General features: G+C 36.3%; 1 protein-coding gene across 1 annotated transcript in view; it reads left to right on the forward strand.

The window, feature by feature from the left end:
• Positions 1-24,502, forward strand: part of stk32c (serine/threonine kinase 32C) — a 102,454-nt gene that overhangs the window by 66,532 nt on the left and 11,420 nt on the right. Inside the window, exons 4-8 of the mRNA XM_032552539.1 lie at positions 9,502-9,675; positions 17,003-17,040; positions 18,964-19,053; positions 20,183-20,286; positions 20,567-20,683. Of these exons, the coding sequence (XP_032408430.1) occupies positions 9,502-9,675; positions 17,003-17,040; positions 18,964-19,053; positions 20,183-20,286; positions 20,567-20,683 (523 nt within the window). The remainder of the gene's footprint in view (positions 1-9,501; positions 9,676-17,002; positions 17,041-18,963; positions 19,054-20,182; positions 20,287-20,566; positions 20,684-24,502) is intronic.

A 24,502-nucleotide genomic window follows, 5' to 3' on the forward strand; every position in this document is an offset into this window, starting at 1 on the left:
ATTAATCTCAGAAATTTTCTAGAAAAAACAAGGACATTTATTACAAAACACAAAACCTTCCCAAGTATTTCTGGTCTAGTTTCTAGAGCAAATATCTCAGTACACTTGAAATAAAAAGAAAAACTAACGTACAAGTGACTTTTTAACAAGATACAGAGGCTTGTTTTAAGTAAATAATTCCTTATTATTGATGAAAAAGTACTACTTCCATTGGCAGATTATTTTACTTATAAGAACATTTTTCCTATAAGTTAATTCATCTGCCCAATAGATAGATAAGAAGGAATTATTTACTTAAAACAAGTCTCTGTATATTGCTAAAAAGTCACTTGTAAGTTAGTTATGTGATATTTTTAGGTGTACTAAAATATCTGCACTAGAAACTAGACCAGAAATAGTTGGTAAGATTTTGTGTCGAGGTTTAAAAGTTGAAAATTTCCCACTCAAGACAGAGCAGATTCACAAAAACAAACAGAAGAACTGAACCAACAATACGCCTTGTCTTAGTGAAAAGTTAACAGCAGAAGTGGGAGGAAGTTCAATTTTCGCAGCATTTTTCTCAGCTGATGCTTGAGTTGAGAAACACTGAAGTATATTTCCAGAAAACATCACTTTCAAACTGCATCTCTGCCAAAAACCTATAAAGCAGGGGCTTCATTTTGAACTGTTCTTAAGGGGCCGGTTGAGAAAACACATTCAACTGTTCAAATATCAATAAAAAGACGTTTGTTTCTTCAAATTAAATAATCAGTGTCTCCAGGATATTGTGATTGTTTTTGTGTTTTTTTGCAATCAAAATCACAGATTTTGTGGTGCTAATTTAGAAATATTTGTAAGGATTTTTTTGCTAAGTTCACATTTTGGTAAATGTGACTTTTTATTAATCACCGTATTGATTACGGACTATAGCATCAAGTAAGGCTGAGGCAGTAAAATTTGCTTTTTTACTGCCTCTTTTCAGTAAAATCAGAAAAGATGTGGGGATTTGCTGATGCAGTGTGAATTTTGAGTAATTGTAAAAAACTGGGGGGACTTATTGATCTAACTTGGGAGTCTAGATGGCCACATAAAAAGCTACGGCGGGCAAGATTTGGGCCCTGGACCTTGAGTTTGAAAGGTCAAACAAGGTTCGACGGAGTATTGGGCCTTCGGTAGTCCCTCCCCCTCTGCAGCAGATTCAGAAAACCAGGGCGTCTGATGGTGAGGATGGATGTGCTCCATCCTGTTCCTATTAAAATATTGATTTCAGGCCTGGAAGAGGCGAAGCCTGCGAAGAATATGGAACAGCCGAGTCAGCGGTTTCACCGAGGCCCGTAATTGGCTGTGGGCAGTGGGGATGGTCACAGGAGATATTTACAGCAGACTGAGACGGAAGATGATCGCAGGTGGCAGGAAACCAGGAGTAATGGAGAACGAGCTTCAGGACATGTTTGGTCACACAGATAATAATAATATTTGTTTTTAGAAGCTTCTTTCTGAGTGTCCAGGGACACATTTGCTGACTTTCCTTGAAAATGGAAGCAACGTCAACTAGAAAATTGTTTTGGTTTTAACTTGGAATTTGAATTTCATCAAGTTGATTTGTTAACAAGCTCCAGCACATTTGGTCAGCTGGTTCTACTGCTGTACAACGGCTGCTGGAAAGGACAAGTGTTTTGTTGTTGACTTACTGTCCAGAAACCACTTGCTGCATTCTCGTTGGTTGTGCAGAAGGCTCCACTTCTGCTTTTCAAAAATGTACGGTCGTGAAATTGCACATGTATTTTCATGTGTGAGTGTAAACGTTGAGTTGGGGGTTGTTGGGTGTGTGATCAGGAGTAGATTATTTGAATTTAAAGTGACAGAGTCCTAAAACAGCTCATTCTGGAAGAAAATAGACAGAACTGAGCAGACTAACATTTAATTATCTAAGAATAATTCTGTGCAGAAAATGTAATGAACATGTTTTTCTATCCTAACCTGTTCAAGGAAGCTTAACAGGTCACCTTTAAGTTCTAACATGAAGATCCTCGTTAACTCAACTTACTACTGCAAGTTTATATTTCACAATCTCACAAATTTAAGTTTACAACTAAAGAGTAAATGTCAGTAGACACAACTAAAGGCAGCTCAAATGTTTTATAGTGCACAGTACATATTAGCAATTGCAAGGTTTAAGCAGAAGTAGAAATATGAAGGCGATAAGAAAAGGTAGCGAGGAGCAACGTTATGAATTACCTTGAACATACGGGAGAAATTTGAATTGTTTTCTGAATCTGGTGACAAGAATACCAACAAGAGTAGATGTGGAGTGCAGGGAAAGGCAGAGATAAAGACCATTAATAATGTTTATCATGAGCTGTGAAATCCATGAAACGTGCATCACCCATCCGCAGTCATGGCAAATTTTGACCTTGTGTGAGATTCTTCTTGGCTCTCTAACAAAATCAGCAGAACACCCTAATGAAATAACGTACTGCACTGAGTCGCCTGGTATCGGCGCCACTGGGCACAAGCCTTGGCAGTGAGAGCTGCTAGCGAATGCCACCAGGCAGAACACGGCCCATATGCACACCAGGCGGCGTTGATGGATCGCTGGGGAATGCCTTCTGCGTTTCTGTGTAGCCGGGTTGCGAGGTCGCCATGCAGATGTCATGTACTGATGTCAACAACCCGATTTAGAGACAGACTGAAGGTTTTAATTACAAACAGCATTATGAAGAAGACAGTGGACACAACCAGGAGAAAGGTGGGGTGAAGTTTAGAGCAAAATTAGGTTCAGAGCTGAAATGATTAATCGTGATTAATCAAATATTGAAATAATCGTCAACTAGTTCAATAATTGACTAATCGTTAACCGGAGAGTATAGACGCAGAATAAGGCGAATTGTTCAATCTCTCAATGGACTTCCAGTTAAAAATACTGTAAAGTATAAAAGTGTAAACACAACATTTTACAGATTTGTATTTGTGACAAATGTTTCAATTCTAAATGTTTTGATGTTTATTCTAGTTAAAAGGACATGTGAAAATAATGATTATTTTAGCAATCAATTAATTTGTCAATTATTTTGATGATTGATCGAATTAAAATGGCACATTCTACAGATTTTTCAATAGAAACACATTAAAAGATTCAAATAATCCAATTAATTTTTAAATAGGAAAATAAATATTTGATTGCCTAAAATGCAGTAAGATAACATTATTTTAGTAATTCTTAACCAAGTGAAGCTGAAATCGCCGCTTGAAGATTTTTTGTTAAAATCTATTTGCAGACAAAGGAGGTTTTTTTCTTAAATGGAAAAATGTATATATATTTTACAGTTTGGGCTTAATTACTGCTCTGAATACGTTGCTTTTTAATAAAATGGTATTCTTTTGAGTCTGTTTACTCCAGTTAACGATTAACCAATTGCTAAATTAGTTGACAATTGTTTCAATAATCGAATAATCACCATTTCACCATTTGTCCGATTAATCTATTGCGTCATTGGTAGAGTACTGTATTTGGGTGACACCAGCAGTTTCCCTCTGGATCTGGACTAACTCTGATCATTTGTCCTTCTGTCCACAGATAATAAAAGAATAGCTTGGATGATTAGGCAGTTTGACACAAACACACAGTTTCCTCCCATTTTTTGATAGTTGCTTGTTCCAGCTTTTCTCCCCATGCTTGATTTGACCCAACTTGTCTTGTTTGGTAGTTTTGGGATTGTTCCTGCTATGCAGCAGAAGAGTTTTAACAAGGATACTTTGTCTACTTTGTCCTGTTCTTTCGCGGTGACGCCCCTCTCCATGCTCCTTTCAAACCGGGACATTTTGTAGGACGCTGCTCTTAAAGTTTCTGCACTTTGTGAAATCAGGTCAGTGTTTTAAGGTGACTCTGGAGCTTCACAGAGAAGAGGCAGCGCTCAGTCATATCACTGTTGGAGGAATCCTCAGAGGACAAGGCAGGCGTCTCGTGATTGAGTCATGCAGCCAGGCCTGAGCTTTATATAGGCCACTGAAACTTTGCAGACGGCCCAAGCCAACAGAACCACAAGCTTTCGTTTCTCTCTGGCTTTTTCCTTCAAAACTGTTTCTCTTCTTTCTTTGTCCTCCTATTTCCCTCTCTGCCTCCCAGAACTCATTTGTCATTGTGGCCTGATTATTTCAGCGTCTGTCTTGTGTTGCTCCTCTCTTTGTGGCTGTTCCAGCTTAGTCCTGGACCGGACTTTCTGCTCGGTCTCTGGGCAGGTAACCTGACCACAGAGGCGTTCATTCATATTCGTTTGTGCTCATTATGAAGCCCCATTCTGTGTAAATCTGTTTCTTTCCAAATATCTACAGGTTCCAGCTTCTACAGAGGGAGACAGCCATGGAGGACAGTTGATTATTTTTGTTTTGTAAACTGTTTCTGGGCGGATTTGGCCCGGTTGAAAGACACTGCACACTGCAAAAACACAAAATTTTACCAAATATTTTTGTTTAGTTTGTGTTGTAAATCACTTGAAATAAGACAAAACTCACTTGCAAGTAACTTTTCAGCAAGATATAGGAGCTTGTTTTAACTAAATAACTCCTTAAAATATTAGCTCCACTAGAGTTCACTAGTACTTCTTTTTTAAATCGAGGATTTATTGACTTAAAATAAACTCCTATATCTTACTGAAAAGTTACTTGTAAGTTTGTTTTGTTTTAAGATATTTTGTGGTTTTGCAGTCAACCTCTCATGTATACTAAATCCAAGTATTTTTTTATCTAGTTTCTAGTGCAAATATTTAGATGACAAGTAATTTTTCAGAAAGATACAGGAGCTAGTTTTATATCAATAACTCCTTAATATTGATTAAAAAAAAGTACAAATTCCTCTGGCAGATTATTTTACTTTTAACAAGACGATCATCTGTCATTTTTAAGGAATTATTGATTTTAAAAAAGCTCCTATAGTCACTTGTAAGTTTGTGTTTTCTAATTTCAAGTCTACTAAGATATTTGCAGTACAAACCATAAATACTTTGTGAGACTTTATGTTTTTGCAGTGTAATCTGCCCTTTAGCCTGCTCCCAATCAGAGCAACACTGAAGTAAGCGTCTTTATATACTATTTTCAGGAAAAGCCTCTTCATCCACACATCCCACATTTTTCTAAGTTCGACATTCTCAGAACCGACACATTTTAGGAGTTTCATTGTGCTGATTTGAAGGTAAAATATGCCAAAGATGGGGGGATTAAATTGTGCTTCCTCCCTCTACTTTTCCACTGGAAGAGCCCTGAAAGTGTCACTGCTTGTCATCGCCGGCTCTTTTATATGCTCCAGTTGTTGGCCGTTACTCGACATCTCCCTGTCACCTCAGACGCAGTGAGGGAGGAAGTGACAGCCGCAGAGAGAGAGAGAGAGACGCCGCAGTCTGCAGGCCGGGAAGCTCGTTTTTAGCGAGGGGTTCGTCTCGGAGGGAGCTCGTCTGTCAGCAGGACGGCGGGAAGCAGAGTCTGACAATGAGGTGTTAAAAAGGAAGCCAAGGCAACGGTAAACAGCGTCCCGTGGCCGGCTGAACACTGAAGCCGATCTCTGAAAGGTCAGGTCAGGTGGAATAACTGGCTGATGTAGGCGGCTAAAGAGCCATTTCCTCCTGACAGCGCGCGGCAGCAGGACGGAAAATGAAGTTCAGGGTTTTGCAAACCAACTTCTGCCAATTATATAGTAAATCTCATGAGGGTATATTAGGGCCAATAGATAGAAAAAAAGGAGTAAATTTCCCCTAAAAATTTTCTAGAAATAATCAATGAAATTTCCATGTTTGAAACATTGAAAATTTGCTCAATTAATCTCACAATTCAGAAGTTTTTTTTCTGGAAAATTTCTGAGATGAGTCTCAACATTAGTCTCATGTTTTTATTTTTTTAAATTTTTTTTAGCAAATTTTCAACTTTTTAAATTCTGAAATGTCCTTGGATTTTTCTGAAAGTTTTCTGAGATTAATCTAAACAATTGTTAGTTTTTTCTAGCAAATTTGCAAAATGTTTAAATGTAAATTTTGAGATTCATCTCAGAAATTATATAGAAAAAAAGCCCGGATGTTTCTGAGTATCAAAAGTTTAAAATTTGTGAGAAAAAGAAGTCAGAAATTTTGAGATTGATCTCAGGAATTAAAAAACAAACACGAACGTTTCAAAAGTCGAAAATCTTGGAAATTGTCTAAAGTTTTCAAACTCAGAAATATCCTTGCTTCTTTTCTTGAAAATTTCTGAGATTACCCTCAAAATCTTTTGGTGGAAATTTACTCCATTTGTTTTTTTCTATCTATAATACGCTGTCCTGTATTTTACTGTGGGTGGATAAAATCGGTACTGTGAAATTATTCTGTTTTCTTCCCTCCTGAAGCCAAAAAATTATTTTCTGCTTTGCTCCGTTGCAAACATCCACCCCTTTGGCTGGAAATCACGGCTAAATATGAGCAATCAGAATGCCCTTGTGTGCGTTCATGGCCAGACTTGAAGATATAGAGGAAACCTGCTGCTATAAATAGAAGTAATATCACCGTAGTAGAAGAGCTTTGATGAGAAAATAAGGAACTGGCTCGCTCGCAATCACACAAAGCCCAGTTTGATAAAAGAAATCACAGAGGCTCGGATTATTTTCCCACCTGGGGGATATTAAGTTATTAATCTGTCTTTATTCGACTTGGCTGAGTAATCAGCATCTGTTCTACTTTAATTGTTCCCTTTTTTGGTTTGGTGTTTCGTTCGGAGTGAATCTAAGTAGTCACTGAGCGGGCTGCGTTTTAATTTGACTTGCATGATTTGTAAGTCTGACTGACAAAAACTGTTCAGAGAGCTTTAAATTGGTCTCCAGGTGAGCACGGGTTCAGAAGTAGATTCTATATAAATTTAATAAAAGATGAAGTTTATGGCGCCAGTGGACAGGGAGTCTGGCTAATGAACAAAAACTGAGAGCTGAGTCCGTAAAAAAGCAGCCCGGTAAATGGAAGATCTCACTTCTGCTTTCAGAAACTCTTGGACAATTAAAATACTTTTTTATGTGGGACAAAGTTGTTGATTTAAAAGTACTCTCAGGGCAATAAAATAAATTTAAAAACCCTAACGTTAAGCAAATAAGTGTTTTTGTGTTGTAGTAAAGTTGATGTTATGTTGTACACCCAAAACTTATCTAAAAACAGCCCCATAAAGACGCTTATTGGCAATAGGTTAATGTTTTCTGGTGTCTGGAAAATTACATGTTTCAAAAAGCAGGCATTGCCTGTCACCTAGCAACCCTAGAAGCCCAGCCCATCGCCTAGCAACCTCAGCAGAGGTCCGCCCATCACCTAGCAACCCCAGATTTTTAAAAAAACAAATAACATTAACGTACAGAGGATCTTTAACACAACGACAAATATTAAAATAAAGAATAACCACAGACATTGACAATGTTGGTGTTGTGGTCTTGCAATCTTCAATAAATAAAGTAAAAAAACAAAAGTTAAATATAAACATAAATTGGTCAAATTTATGTTTTTCTCTATATTATTTTCTTAACAAAGTGTCAAAATTACATTCAGTTACATAAGATCAACCCCAAGATGACCCCTAGGATGTTTGGTCAGCTGGTTTTTCCGCTATTTTCACGTGCAAGTGTAAATGCTGATCATGTTTTGTAAAGCTCAGAAACATATCCTAACATAATAGGTCACCTTTGAAAAAGATTTTGTACATTTACTGTGTTAAAAACGGCATTTAGTTTAAAAAAATTATTTTGGCTCGATTGAGCAAATTTTTTCTTGTTGCAAGAACAAGATTTGGGTCACTTCCTTTCGAAGCGTTTGCTTTGGGACTAATTTCATAAATTAGATGAGAGCTAATTTGGATGCAGCTAAAAGTTTCTGGATATACGTAAATCTACTGATTATAAAAACTTGGTTATAAAAAGATGAGTACTTTGTGTTGTAACATTTTCCCTTAAAATAAAATTGTTGGTAATAATTTAGCCTGATTCCCAATAAAAAAATCTCCATCTGCCTCAAATTTGCATCATTCTTTAATCGCATTTGATGGCCGCACAAAATCAGTCTAAGTGCCACAAAAGGTCCCCTGCGCCGCACTTTGGACACCCCAACTCTAGGAAGCAAAACTTCTGTTCATAACTGGCATGTAACAATAGATAAATGGATGTGTTTAGTATGATCTCAAGCCTGCCAGTAGGATTTTATACAGTTTAACAAAAGAACACAATAAGCTAATATTTTAAATAGTTTGTGTCTTTGTCTGTCGCATTGTGTATCTGGATACACATAAAAAAAAGAATAAACACTGCAACTGAGATTTGACTGTGGAAAAATGAAGGCCAGATAAAGATCACCGGCTGCAGGAATAGCCACGGTCTCCAGCATGGTATGTTATTGTTGCGTTGACAAAAGAAACAGCGTTGCTCTAAACCGCAGCCAAGAACGATGCAAACACAGAATCAATCACTGAAACAAGGAAACAATTGCTTCAGACTTGGCTCTGGGGTTATTGATGAACAGCAGAAATGTCTCGACAGCTTGAATGATGCATGGTGTACAGCATAAAACTCTGTGTAAAGCAAACTTGCTTTCACCTTCGGCTGTGATGGAACAGCAAATATTTCCAGCAAAGACCCACACAACATGGAGGGAGGTTTTTCTTTGCCCAGATGAAGATGATGTTCATTTTTTAAAGCTTGAATCTGGCTGAGTGAAATATAAATGTCAAATAGTGACTAGTTTATGCCTAATTCCACTTAGTAAGATAAACAACTGTAGTTACGCTGATGATAGTTAACTATTAAAAGAGGATATCTGTGTCCTGTATAGGATCTGTATAGGACATTTAGCCTTTAGCATTTATTTCAGACAAGAGAAAAACAACAGAAATAAATAATCACAAAGTTTGGATAATTTTTTTAAATTATTATTTGGTGTTTTAGTTCTCCTAATATTATGATTTCATTCTGGTGATATTAGGACTTTATTGTCGTATTACTTTGACTTTGTCATTTGACTTTATTCTTTTAACATTATGTCTATAGACATATAGAATAAAATCTTTTTTTTTAGAAACTACATTTTCTAGTTTTTTCTAGTTTCTAGCACACTTGAAAAATGATAAAACTAAATTATTAAAAAATGTTCAGCAAGATATAAACAATAATTCCATAATATTAATGAAAAAGTGCTATGTTTACTATAAGATAGTATTTTACTTATAACATAGGAAAAATGTCTTGTTATAATGAACTAATCTGCCAATTGAACTAGTATTTTAATCAGTATTAAGGAATTATTGTTTATGTCTTGCTAAAAAGTTACTTGTAAGTCACTTTTGTTTGATTTCAACTGTACTAAGATCAATGACTTGGTTGCGTTTTTGCTTTCTAACCCATCAGGATGTTTGTTGAAAGCTTTAAATGTGTGTCCTGCATGCAGGCCCTGCTTTCCGTTTGGTGTGTTTGTGCTTCTGCTGGAGCGCCATGTGCGTTTCCTTCGCCCCCCCGTCACTGAGCGGTGTGTTTGCTCCCAGGTACTCCTTCCAGGATGAGGAGGACATGTTCATGGTGGTCGACCTCCTGCTCGGAGGAGACCTGCGCTACCACCTGCAGCAGAACGTCCAGTTCGGCGAAGACGCCGTCAAGCTCTACCTGTGTGAGATGACTCTGGCCCTGGACTACCTGCGGAGCCAGCACATCATCCACAGGTGCAGACTCATATTTTATCTGTTGTTTTGGTTTTCTTCAGGATTTCTGTTTCTTGAAAAGGCATGGTTTCTATTAGCACTTAAATTTTAATGACTCTTTAATGACGTTTTAGTTTATTTTGGCAGTTTTTGCAGCCTTGTGTAACAAAAACGGAAAACTTAACTTAAATGAGCAACTTTAAGTTAAAGCAAAAGTTGTGACTTATTCGTGCATCTGCCTGACAACAGCAAGATGAATATTATATCTTTTGTTGTCAGAGTATGCACAATGGCTGCAGCTAACAATTACTTTATTAATCTATTATTCTGATGATTAATTGATTAATCAAATTAAAAAATGGCACATTTTGCATTCATTCAACCAACTAAGCCTTTTTACACAATATAAAGTACATTAAAAGATGCAAATAATATATATTTTTAAAAATAAGAAAACAAACTAATACATAATTTTTTTTATTAATAACTAGACAACAAAAGGAGACATTTTTTTTTACAAAATTTGACCCAGGGTAAGCTAAAAATGAAACTTGATCAATTCTGAATAGAGGATATTTGCAAACAAAGAAGGTTTTTCTCATCTTAAATAAAAAATGCATATAATTTTTGTACCATTTTGGATTAATTACTGCTTTGAGTGCTATTTTTAGAGTCTGTAAACTCCAGTTAACAATTAATCAGTTACTAAATTAGTTGACTTTTATTTCAATAATCGATTAATCACAATTAAAATGATTAGTTGTTTTGGTTTTTACCTAATATCCTCAGTATTTACAGATAGAAGTGTCCAATTATAACTTAAAACTAAGTTAAGTTGTTAAATCATTTCAAGGGAGCAGAAACTGCAGATCCATAAAGAAATACTTCAAAAGAAACAGTCAAGGTTACATCTGGCAGCTTTAGCATTCAAGAGGCTTTGTGTCATTGTATTCAGCATCAGCAGCTTGCACTAACATGATTGATGTTCCACCTTGCTTTGCTCCTCCGTCTTCTGCTGAAACAGGATGGATTACATTTTAAGACTGAGTGCAGATGGAGTAAAATCTGTTCTTCCTGTAGTTAGTTTATCTGAACCATGAAGTCTCCTTTCTGAGCCACACTGCAGACATTTTTATGACAGAAAAATTTCATATTTGGATGTTCGCACCTTCATCCAGTCTGAGCTCACTTCCTGTTACATGTCACTACTGTTTCCTGTTGTGTGTTTTTGCACAACTTCAGTATTTTATTTCAGGTAGAACATAAGCAGCCTTCTATCTAATGTTATTTCTGTTCGTAAATTTTTGGTTGGACAATTACTCCCTCTGGTTTTGCAGGCTGTGCAGCTAGTAGGCTTTCTGCTCCCACTTTTTTTTAAACTTTTGCAACAGTTGCAAAGATGCGTAACCATGGCAACAGGGTATTGTTTCTGTTACTACTGGGATGATTAGCGTCTCAAAAGCTCAAATAACACCTAAAAGTTCAAACCATCTCTTAGCAGGCAAGGCTCTGATCTCCGAGATCTCAGAGATTTAGAAAGGAGCAGCAAAAGCAAACGAGATTAGCTAGCGCTAATCAGCTAGTACTGATTAGCACTAGCTAATCAGCAACTGATTGTATCACTCAAACATGTTTTTGTGAAATATTCTCTCTGCTGTCTGGAAATTGAACTGTTAGCGTCTAATGGTGGCCATGAAACTGTCAAACAACAACAGTCTTCAGTCAGAGGCCTCTCCAGATTTGTTGCAAGACTGACTGCTACTGGTAATCCCTCCTTTATTTGCCTTCAGTCATATTGTAAGAGCAACAAATCAAAAGAACATTTTTCCAGAAGATCTGAGTAGCTCTTCCTTTTTTTCTTTTTTTTAAAAAAAATCCTTTAAAACCACCTTTAAAAAATATGTAAAATGTTCTCTCTCTTCTTTTTGACCCGTTTTGGAAATGTAGATGGGAATATTATGTTTCTGTCATACGTCAGTAAAATCAAAGCTGAAGTACAGTGAAAAAGTATCTTCACTAACAGATTTGTTCGGGTTTTCATTTTTATCACCTTTGTGTCATACAATCAAACTATTTTTAATTTTGTCACCTTACAAAAATAATGAACAAAGTCATTTTTTGCCAAATGTGACTTTGGCAACAAAGAAAATAACGCTCTTGCTTTCCAAAAAACGTTTTAGGCAAAAATCAAAACCAAACAAAAAAACACTTTTTGGCAAAAATAACTTAAGTTTTCAAATTCACATTTTATTTATTAAAGGAGTGAAGCTATTCAGATCAACATGATAAATTAAAAGCCATTTGAGATTATATTCAGATAGTTGTGGGAAAGTGTTTCTATAATAAAGAGCGCAGAGAAGAGAAACAGATTATATCAAGGCTTTTCAGAATATAAAACCATATTTAGTTACTGAATGAGTTTCTCTGAACGGTCATGTGGGTCATGGCCAGACTGTGGGGTTCTACTTTCCTAAATGAATAATGGAGATTCTTTTTTGTAAATGCGGCCATGTATCATCTTTAATAAGTTCAGCCTCCACTATTTAGTTTATTCTGCCCAGAAATGCTGAGCGCAGCAACACTGCCAGTGCGTCTGCAGTTTGGTGAGCAAAAGAGCGGAGATCCCAGCAGACTGCTGACTTAGTGCCACAGATGGCTGAAACGTTAGTTGAATGCTGTTCCAAACTTTCTCTGGGCCACATTTTTACCTTCAAACAACTTGGGGGTGTGTGCGCATGTGTACCTGCATTATTAATGTTGTGAGGAGTTTCGGTTTTATTTCCTCTGAAGTGATGGTGAGAGATCTGTATGTGTGTTTCTCCTCGATCTGTCTTACAAGCAGACTTTGGTTCTCTTGCCAATAACAGAGGGGATGAAACGATGGTGCTCTGCAGAAAATAGCATTCTGGTGAAATATGTATGTGAAGGTTTGTTCTTTTATGAAGAAAGATAAGATGCAAATACAATACTGTACAAATTAGTATAAACTCCATAAAGTGCAGAACCAATCTGCTGTTCTTTTTATCAAAATAGAAAAGTCTCTCAGGCTTCCTACTTCCCTGACCCATCACTGCATTTGAAAACTCTAGAAAGTTACATTTTGAGGCTATTTTTGGGGCATTTTTTTGTGTCAAATACTACTAAAAAATTATGATTGACGTTTGTTTTGCTGAAAACACATTTATTTATGGTACATTAAGAAACATCTGATTCGCTCCAGACGTAGACATGGTCACTTAAAGGGAACCCATTACACAAAATTCACATTTTGTGCGTTTTTATACTTCCTTCTGGGTCTCAACTGCTTCTAGAAATAGAAAAAAATAGAAAATTCAATGTCCTAAAAAAACATCCAGCCATTTATTGGCAATAAGTTAATATCTATTGGTGTCTGGAAAACAAGCTGTTTGAAAAAAAAAATCTCTCGATTATTAAGTCACAACTGATAGGCACTGTACCGTTACCTAGCAACCCCAGCAGAGTTCCACCCATCACCTAGCAACCCAAGTTGCCATCCAGAAACCAGTTGCTGCATTCTTCTAGGTTGTGCAGGAGGCTCTGGTGCCCATCTGTTTGATTTCATTTCCACTTATATAAAGTCTAAATACTGAGTTGGTGTGACGTGGCCAGCAGCAGATAATTTGCATAAAAGTTACAAGAAGCTCTAAAGTAACTAAACCTCTGATTTGAAAAAATTACACTGCAAAAACACAAAAATCTTACCAAGTGTTTTTGTCTAGTTTCTAATGCCAATATCTTTTTACATTTGAAATGAGACAAAATGAAGGTACAAATAAGTTTTTAGCAACATAAATGAGCTAATTTTAAGTAAATAATTCTTAAATATTGATGAATAAGTTCCACTGCAGTATTTTCTCTTATATCATGGAAAAAATGTCATGTTATTACTGAAACAAACTGTGAAACTGGTATTTTTTTTAATCAATACTCAAGAATTATTTAGTTAAAACAAGCTTATTTATCTTGCTGAAAATATTTTTTCAGTAAGATTAATAACTTTATGAACGTTATTGTACCTTGATTTTGTCTTATTTCAAGTTTAGGTAATTTTATTTATATAACACATTTTCAGCAACAGGGCAATACAAAGTGCTGTTAATGCGATATTACAAACTGTACAAATATTTTATGTTTTCGCAGCACAAGAGAAGTTCACTGCAAAAACAGACTCATACCAAGTAATTTTAGTCAAATTTATTCTGAAAACATCTTAGTTTTGTCTTATTTCAAGTGAACTAACTTACAAGTAACTTTTCAGCTATTTCATTTTAATTTCTTGATAATTATGACTTTTTTTTTTACTGATTTCACTAACAGGTTATGTAACTTATAACATGGGAAACATGTCTTGTTATAAGTGAAATAACTAACCAATGGATCTAGTACTTTTAAAATTATTATTAAGAAAGTAACTAGTTAAAACAAGCTGCTATATCTTTCTTAGGTAGTTTTTGAAATTTTATTTCAAGTGCGCTAAGATGTTTCAACTAAAAACTAGACAAAAAATACTTAGTAATACTTTATGTTTTTGCAGTGTATGAGAAGTTTACTGCAAAAACACAAACTCATACCGCTTACCGAATAGTTTTGGTCTAGTTTATTGTACAAATATCTTAGTATACTTGAAATAAGACAAAACTAACTTTTTAAAAAGTATTGGTTCCACCGGCAGGTTATTTAACTAGCATTTTTAATCAGATTTAAGAAATTATTGAGTTATAACAAACTCCTATATCCTTGTAAGTTAATTTTTTATTATTTCAAGTGTGCTAATATGTTTCTGCTAAAAACCAGACCAAAAATACTTGGTAATATTTTGTTTTTTTGCGGCGTTCACATGGTGTGCAGGGATCAGGACTCACGCCGGTTTCACTGTAATGCGTAGAATCAATGGCTGCTCTGTGGGATCTCTCCTTGTTTCCTCCTCCTTTTCACGACTCAAGAGGGAGTTCTTCCAGTGCCGCTTTTAATGGCTTGTCGAGCCGTCGGCGTGGAACAGACGAGCTTTTCACATGTCGAGTGGGTTTCGCTCCTCAACACGTCCATTGACTCCTTTTTTTTTCTTCAATCTGCCTCCAGCTTTCAGTCTCACATTTCCTCGTGTGCAACTGATTCCTGGGGAGGTGGGACGTTTGTTTACCTGAAACCAGGATTTTATGTGCAGAAAGAGGTGAAACAGCTTCAATAGCAACTGCTTCCCATTCTTTACAATCAGATCCTCCAGATTCCAACTTTAGATATACGGACCTAGAATTAAACCCCTGTTCTGTAGCTCAGGCTCAGGAGCTGCCGCCCGCCTCTTAACACATGATTGAATGCACCCCTGCCGATGTGTATCTGCAGCTATTTTTAGGTGCTCAGACAGAGCAGGTATATGCTGTAAAAATATACCCACCCCTGCAGCGCCCAGCAGTCCGTTATCATCTAATAGGCGACGCGCTGCTTCCAGCTTCATATCCACATAAATGTGGGAAATATCCTCCTCCTTCCAAGTGTCCTCTGCGTTCCTGTTTGCTTTTCTTGTCGTTGATTTCTCATTCAGAATGTTAATATGATAAGTGAGCGACGCTTTGATGTTTACCAGCCTGTCTCTGCTGGATAGGAGCGTTAATCCCATTGCCGGGGATCCGTGGCCTGTGCGGCTCCAGCGTTTAAGTTACCGACAGTAGGATACAGTACACCATTTTTTTTGTTTTTTGCACCAACTTAATGAAGAAGGGTCTCTGGTCTCCTAGCAACAGTCAGCTGTCACCGTGCCCAAGGAGGTAAAATTAGTCTTATTAGGGGAAGGGAGGAACCAGAGAAGTCCTCGTGTTGCTTTTTCCTCGTATTTCACTGATTTCAATAAATCACTTCTGGATTTAAAGCTGCAGTTTGTAACTTTTTTAAAACTATATATTTTTTTACATATTTGTTAAAATTGTCAACATGTCATATGAAACGGAAAATCTGAAAAAAAAAATCAATCTCTTCCCCCTCCTGCCTGAACTTTTACTGCCATCTGAAGACATGCACCCGACCAAAAACAACCAATCAGAACCAGGAGGAGAGTCTTAGCGCTGCCAGTCATCCTCATGTATGGACTGCTAAATGGGCTAATAGCGGAGGAACAACTTACTGTTCCATCTGTCGTCCTGCTAACTAGCTTTAGCATTTGTGGCAGGCTTTTAGAGCTGCAGCATATAGCAGAACATAATTAACATTGTTAAGTCCCGCCTCCTGGCTCTGATTGGTTGTTTCTAGTTGGCTCTTGCCATCCCCCACAAGATGCCACTCTGGGCGGTTGCCCATGTCGCCCATATCAGAAACCGCCACTTAATCAAGGACAACTCTAAGCAGGTGGGTTTTAGTCTCTATTTAAAGGAACTCAGTGTTTCAGCTGCTTTGCAGTTTTCTGGAAGTTGGTTCCAGATTTGTGGTGCATAGAAGCTGAATGCTGCTTCTCCATGTTTGGTTGTGGTTCTGGTGCAAAGCAGACCAGAACCAGAGGACCTGAGAAGTCTGGAAGGTTGCTATGACAACAGCAGACCTTTAATGTGATGTGGTTCATTGATTAATAAACTAAATAAAGTATTCTAGAGTCTATTCTCTGAGCTACAGGGAGCCAGTGTAAGGATTTTAAAACTGGGATGTGTAGTTAATCTATATAAAGTCTAACTTTTAAATAAAAAACTGAATTTGTGATGAAACCCTAACGTATTAAGGTCCAGCGGTATGTTGGACGAGTCTCCCCTCCTCCTCTCTCCTTCAAGGCTTTTGCTTCAACATCTTTGTCAGACGCTCTCTGGAAGCTGCCTGTGTGTCTGTGCTGCAGTGTGACGTGAACCGTGATTAAACACAACAAGCGTGTTCACCCCGAACCACCCGGCGAAAGTCATGTGTTTAGCGCACGCAACCCCTCTGTAACTTGCTTGCTGTGAGGGGACCTGCATATTGTTGCACCTAAAGTCCCTCCGGCAGCGTTCGAAATGAAAGAATCTCCTCCCTCTTTTGCTCTTACCGACACAATATTGCACCAACACGTAATTCACACATGCATCAGCCTCCAACACACCTCCTACAGACTTTCACATCTACACATACTGTATATATCTCATCCCAAGCTTTCCCACATGTGATGACATCTTGCAGCAAGGTTTCAGAGTGTGTTAGCTGCAAAGCAGACCAAACATGTTTAGTTAATGTAATGAGCATGAAACCCAACCTTTACTGCTCTGGTTGTACTTTAAAGAGGCTGTAAGAGCTGCTAAACTTCATTTAACTGTGTCTTAATGTTAAGGTGATTCAATCACATCTATGTTTTTTGTTTCTTCTGTTTTTCTTTCAGAGATGTAAAGCCGGACAATATCCTTTTAGATGAACAAGGTAAGAAAATGACTGATTTGTTTTTAGTTGCATTCTGCAGGATTCAATTCTGGGATGCTTCTGTTGTTTCCTGCTCTAACTTCAATTTGTGTAAACAATCATTTTTAACTTACAATAATTCAAAGTTTGCAACATTTCCCATTTAAAGCTTTGCAATAATAATATATTTTCTGTGCAAGAATTTTTTTTATTATTGAAAAATATTCTGACATGCACTATAAACTATTTTATGAACCCAATGCTATTTCCTTTTGCATGTTTTAGACAAAAGGTGTCCAAAGTGTGGTTCAGGGGCCATTTGTGGGCCTCAAACAGAATTCAAGGATGGCATAACTTTGTCTTTCCAGCTCAGGGATTTGATGCAGATTAATTTAAAAAATTTAATGTACAAGGCATCTAAAAAAAGATTTAAATTAAATTAAAATGGAAAATCTGTTTATCTTTTATCATCTTTTTCACTTAAAGTTGAATTTACATTGAAAAGGAGAACATAGAGCATGTGACTTAATGAGCAGGACAAGTTTATTTAGTTAAATAAACTTAACTAAATAAACTAACTTTAGTTAAGTTAATTTAGTTAAACTTAACTAAATAAACGAGGAGATTGGAAAATGGTGTTCTTGAATGGTGTTCACACACAAAAAAACTATGTACAGAGATAATGAACCTGAAAAATTTAGCATATCCTTTTTTTCTACTTTTCTTGTTCCATTACAATATTGTGATTTTTTTGTTGTTGTCAAAACTGAAATAAAAATGACAGAAAAAACAAAAAAAAATTATTTGAAAATAATAAAACGCTGAGATTCCTGGATTACTGGAAAGGCCAGAAAATTTGGACACTACTTCTTTATTATTTCTACTCTTGAAATAATATTTAAAAGTAATCAGTTGTGCATAACTGATCATCATCAATGTGATCATCTCTGTAAACGGTATTTGAAAAAACACAAACATCTGCATATCAAAGTATTCTAAAGTCAAATAAGACCTAAATTTGACTGAAACCGGGTCAAATTGGGTCAAACACAACGCTAAATGTGCAGCAGATTGGCTGAAAAAGCAAATAATCAAAGTGTTGTAATGGTCTAGTCAAAGTCTTGATCAAGATAAAGCTGCGGAGCGTTTTTGCTGCTGAAGCTGCTTCAGTTTTCACTCTGCTACATTGAAAAATGAATAAAACAAAACTTAGGGGTTAAAATTTGTGCATCTTTTTGCAAAAACTTCTATTTTGTTGGAAATAAATTCACCAATAAACTTCGCTGAACTATTTCTGTGAAAACTTTGATTGTATAGCAGCTGGCTATAGTTGTCTGTTTGCTTCAAACTTTTTCTTTTATATCTTCATATCATAATCCTGAGTAGAAAAGGCGTTAAACTCAAGCATGAACTGTTACTTTACTTTTGCATTCAATGCCTCCTTTATTCTTTTACGTAATCCAGTCCTTTGGTGTTTAATCCATAGAAACACATTTTCAGCTGCAGAAAAATCCATCATTACTTTAACAAATGTGCTTCTTACTGATGAGTCACAACAGTGACGATACAAAAAAGTCTGTAAGATTTAACTGAAGTTCAAAATAATGACTTCACACTGATCCGGTTCACTGAAACATCACTTTTTATTTATTTTGTTTACATTCTGAAGTAACAGTGAAATACATATATATATGCTGCTTTTTTATGTTTTCCTGTTAAAAGTTGGTGCAGAATATTTCTGAATCAGCTTTATTCTCCCAGTTTGTGCACATAAACAAGGAATTTGATATCCACTTTGCTCTCACGAAAGGCATTTTAAATATAAAATATGTAGAAAGCAGTGATGGCGTCTGTAATTAATGAATCAAAATCAAGACATTAAAGTCCCAGCATTAACACAAAGTAAATATATAAATGATGTTGTCCTTTGTTTCTGTTTCTCAGGTCACGCTCACCTGACAGATTTCAACATAGCGACCATAATAAAGGACGGAGAGAGAGCCACAGCGCTGGCTGGAACCAAGCCCTACATGGGTAACATTGATCCGCCATTGTGTCCTTTAAATAGCTGCTCCTTCTCTGCAAACACAGCTGTGCTCTGAGAAAAGAGTCGCCTGTATAATCTACGAACAGGGAAACTGGCTTAATGCCACTTTGAACACAGATTGAGGTTTGTTTCTAAAAATAATATATCCTGGATCAAAAAAAGTCTTTAAATGAACTTATTGGCATCTATGTGGATTTTATCATTTCTTTTCCTATTAACTTATTTTCCTGGAGTTGTTTTTAATAAACTGCTCCAAGTAAACATTTAGATAGTGACACAAATGTGTCTTGCAAACGTTACAGCATCGGTTTTTGCTGCGACAGTTCGCTTTGTTGAACCAGGAAATTTGGACTTGCTGTACCAGGAAAAGAAATCTTAAAAAATCTTAAGAACACGTGGTCAATTCTCAACTGGAAACCCAAACATGCTGTAGCTGTGTTTACATCCAATCGTCAAGCGAATTTAAAATGTTGCAAAAAGAAAATGCGAATTTGGCGTGGTTACATCTTCTGGTTTGGAGTGAATCAACCAGACGAATTGTGTCGGATGTTGATGTTAAGCTTGAATGTAATAAATAGAAATTAGAGGTTGCAAACGAGCATGAACAACACATCTTAGAAAAACTAAGAGTCTGAGTTGGAAGTTTGGACTTTCGTGTCTCTGGTAAGGCAGAGACCCACCTGTAGATTGGAAAGTTTGCTACGTCAGAATTTATTTGGCAAATGTTTTTCTATCTCCTCTCTGTTGGGAAAATCTAAAAAACACAGCAACCATTTGTGAAAACTTATGAGTTATTACACATTAAAATGAGCAAAAAGAACATTGATGGAAACAGCCTGTAATTAAAAACTATGCCACCATTACAAATTTTGGTACTGAAGTCGATTTTTTTCATGATTAAATAGTTTAAATGACAAAAAGCTGCAAACAAAAAGTCTAAAAATGTGGATGTATCAAACACATTGTGTCACTGCCGAAATCTCCACCGATGGCTGTAGATTCTTTGTTAAAGGTGCAAAAGGAAGTAAAGGCTGTTTGTTCTACATTTGTGTGTTATAGTTAGTAAAACCAGATTTTTTTTCTATGCCAGACTTGATTTTTCTGCTTTTCTTTCAGCTCCAGAGATCTTCCAGTCGTTTGTCAGCGGAGGTACAGGCTACGCTTTTGAAGTCGACTGGTGGTCGTTGGGGGTGACGGCCTTTGAGGTGCTGCGTGGATGGGTGAGGCTCTTTGAGTTTCAGCTTGGCAGATATTGAACAAGAATTGCTTGTTCTGAATGCTTTGTTCTGTTCGTGCTGTTTGATTTGTTCTATTTGTTTTATTAATTCTGTTTGATTTATTCGTTCTGTTTGATTTGTTCATTCTGTTCGTTCTTTTCTTCATTCATTTGTTTTGTTGGTTTTATTCGTTCTGTTCGTTTTGTTTGTTCTGTTTGATTTGTCCATTCTGATTGTTCTCTTTTTCTGTTGGTTCTGTTGGTTTTGTTGGTTCTGAACCCAGCGACCGTACGATATCCATGCCAGCAACTCTGTGGAGTCTCTGATCCAGCTCTTCAGCACGGTGAGCGTCCAGTACAGCCCGGCCTGGCCCAAAGACCTGGTGGCACTACTGAGGAAGGTGAGTTACACTGAGCATCCATCCATCCATCCATCCGTCCATCCATCCATCCATCCATCCATCCATCCATCCATCCATCCATCCATCCAACCAACCAGCAGAGAGCAAAGTCAGCGGTCTGGAAGTATTTCAATATGTCAGGTTTACCTCAGGCTTGTACTTCAGGTAATTTGGTGGTTTGGATCGGACTCAGACAAAATGTCAATAGACTCCCAATCTAAACTCTACTGGGAGCAAATGGAGAATGGCATTAGATAACTGGGACTTCCCCAGATGAACACTAACCTATCGCTGTAATCCCACAGCATTGTCATAAACCTTCACCAGTTCAACTAAACATGAACTGATTAATCCCGAATCCCTTCTCCCCATCAACAACTGGAAGAAAACCACACTGCCTCACCTGAATCCAAAGTTTGGCAAGAGGTTGGAATTTCTTTTCCAATATTTTCCTAAAAAACAAAAATGGCGTCACAAAATCACTCTGGAAACTACATTTTATGAGTACCTGCACACTCTGGCTCTAAACAAATTCAATTATCCATTTGTCTTCCTTATAAACATAAAAGATTTGATTTAGGACCTAAAGCTATTTTGTAAATTTTGGCCTCCAGGAAAGAAGCATTTGTCAAATTAAAGCAGCATAGCAAGATTTGGTGGTAAAGTTATTTTTTTGCAAAACCATAATTTGAGAAGCTCCGATATTTGCAGTTTTGTTAATATTGGATTACTTTAAAAAGCAAAATTCTAGAACATTTTTTAGCATGTTATCGATTTGGGTATAAAAAGAAAACAACTTTTCTCACACTAAGTTTAGCAGAGTTCACAGTTACATGGAAATGTCAGTGCAGATTTCATCATCTTATTTTTAGTCAGCGCTGACCTTTTGTCTTCTCAGAGAAAATCGAGCAAACAGCCCCTGCAGCGCGGCGCATTATCTGTCAGTAATTAACCTTGAATCTTTGGGTTAGCTGTTGTGGAGTTGAGCTTTCTCTGCATCGTTGACGTTACAGAAGCCTCACTCTGGGAAGCAACTTCCCAACCTCAAGGGGACTCAGTATTTGCATAGTATCTCTAAAATTTAATGAGCGATGGATCTTCGCTCTAACTAATTATGCTACTTATTAAAGAGGGAATCAATTAAAGTATTACGGAGTGCTAATCGAATTTTCATCTCATCCTAAGTTACCGAGTCTTCCTCGGAAAGACGATCAGGGCGGACGTGGAGGAGATGCACTGAGATGGAAACTGAGTTAAGAGGGAGGAGAGGATTTGTGTTGAGAGGGGGAACATCGCTGGAGGCAAACAGGAAGAGTCGAGACCTCCAGGGCAACCAAGGAAAGAAGCGACAGATGGGAAGAGAAACATGCATGAGAGGAAAAGTCACCTCTTTCCTCTTCTGCATACGTCTCTGTGTTAATAATCAGCACACCAAGGAATACAGCCAGCTGAACATTAACGCTTGAAATCAGGGTGGCCTTAAATGTCTTAAATTGTTTTAACTAAAATTGAGGCATTGAAATTTCTTAAATTAATTTTAAAACATGTAATTTGCCCTTAAATGTTATAACAGGACTATTTAATCTCCTATATTCTGTGTAGCTTTTTGTTGTTTTTTTCTCTTTCTGTCAGGAGAAAGTTTGAGTTTATTTTGTTAAATCTACTTTATTTAGAACAAATAACTTTACATACAAAGATTTTCAACACAAGTAAAATTTGATTATAGTAAATAATCAAATTTACTATAAAGATAACAGCCTTTTGTTTTAGTGTTACTCAGAGGTCTTGCAATATCTTCAAAAATAAAAATAATTAAAAATAATTTTAAAAAAATAAATTTCTGTCTCCATACAGGTCTTAAATTTACAACAAAGCATTAGGGCCATAAAATAAAACAATATAAAATTACAATGATAAAATTGTAGCATTATGAGACTTTATTATGACAATAAAGTCGTACACGAATAAAGTTGAAATAATACGTGAATGAAGTTATAATATTACAAGAATGAAGTTGCAATTTTTGACTATTCTCAAAATATTCTGACTTTATTCTAGTATTTTTTATACTTTACTCTCTGAATACAATTTTATCCATGTGATATTGTGACTTTATTTGTAATTTCATTATTGTTTTACTTTCTAAGCATGACCCTGATGCTTTGTTGTATAAATTTAATTCATAAGGGATTTAAAAAAGCTTAAATTTGAGTTGATGAAACCTGCAGAAACCCTGGAACAGATATACAATAACAACTGTAAATTGTTCACTTAGAGTCAAAAAGAAACAGACGATCTGGAATCATGTAGACGTTTATTCGTCTTTAATAAAAATCTTCCAGTAAACATAGGAAATAAATTCCAGAGGATGTTTTACAGTGCGAGCTTCAGTGCGTTCGTGCGCTGTCTGTCTGGGTGACGAAGTGCTCTGGACGGAGAGACGGTCTCTTCCGCTCGGCTGCTGATCGATTACCGTGTCTGGATTCCACCCAGATAGACCTAACCGGCCCTGCAGGAGAAAAAGTGAATCATCCTGCAACCAAAGGAAGAAAATAAAGCGCAGGAAGAGAGTAAACATGACAACCAAAGCCACTTCCCATTATCACTTCCTGCGTTTAGCCCCAGGTGAAGGATGAAACACGATGCATGCTATTAAAATACAAACAGCATATTTATTGGTTTTTAGGCTCTCTGGGGGAAAAGGCAGCTCTGTTTTCATATGGCAATGCATATGAAAGTTTTCCTTCAGAAAGCATCAGTGGCGCAAATGTTTTCTGACGGAAATTTGAAGGTTTGATCTGGAAATGACATCATATTCAACTCGTGCTGAAGAGATAATAAATCAGTTTCCTGTAGTGATATGAGCTGGCACAGAAACCATAAAGCCATCACTAATTATACAAATTTTCTATTTTACCTTCAGTTTTAACATTTAATTCAAAATAAATCTTTGCACTTCAGCTGTATTGAGACAGTTTTCATCTGCTAAACCCGAGTCTGTGGCTCTCTCCATATGTTAAACAATTTCATTTTGTGTTTTTTTTTTGTTTGTTTTGTTCTTTCTCTCACAAAATATTGAAGGTAGAACTGAAAAGATGTGTTTGCAAATCACAAATGAAACAGTTTAAAGGGAAATTATACCAAACGACAAGTAAAAATCTGCAAATTTATAATTTAAAGGCACATTTTTGTTATCAATTAGGAAATAAAAAATATTTTTATATTATTAAAACAGGAAATAGTTGGTTTAATGTTGGACTGAAACGATTAATCATGATTAATCAATTATTGAAATAACCATTAACTAATTTAGTAATCGATTAATCATTAACTGGAGTGCATCTATTGCTACAAATGATGAAGGATTGACTAAAGCAATGCTGTGTTGTTGAATTTTAGGCAATAATAAGTTTATTTTCATCTTATTGTATCTCTAATATTGTATAAAAAGGCTTCAGTAGTTGGATGAAAAAACTGCAAAATGCAGAAATATCAGATTAATTATCAGAATAATTGATAGAATAATCAATTATTAAAATAATTGTTTGGAAAACTTAGAGTATGTAAGTAACTGTTTCATCAGTATGTTTTATTTTTATTCAGCTGCTTTTAAATTACCTGAATTTGGATCACTGAAGTAAGAAAAGCAAAAAAAAAAGGAACTTTGAGCAAAAATTTCCAGGAGTTAATCAATATTTAGTTCATAAATACCAAAGTTACGTGTTTTTATGAATGTAATCAGGGAAGCCATAAAGATTTAGAAACAAACCGTTTCTGTTGAATCCTGAACTGAGAGCTCAGCCACTTCACGTCTTTTCT

The sequence above is a fragment of the Xiphophorus hellerii genome, chromosome 22 (genome assembly GCF_003331165.1).
Source record: "Xiphophorus hellerii strain 12219 chromosome 22, Xiphophorus_hellerii-4.1, whole genome shotgun sequence".
Classification (NCBI taxonomy): Eukaryota; Metazoa; Chordata; class Actinopteri; order Cyprinodontiformes; family Poeciliidae; genus Xiphophorus; species Xiphophorus hellerii.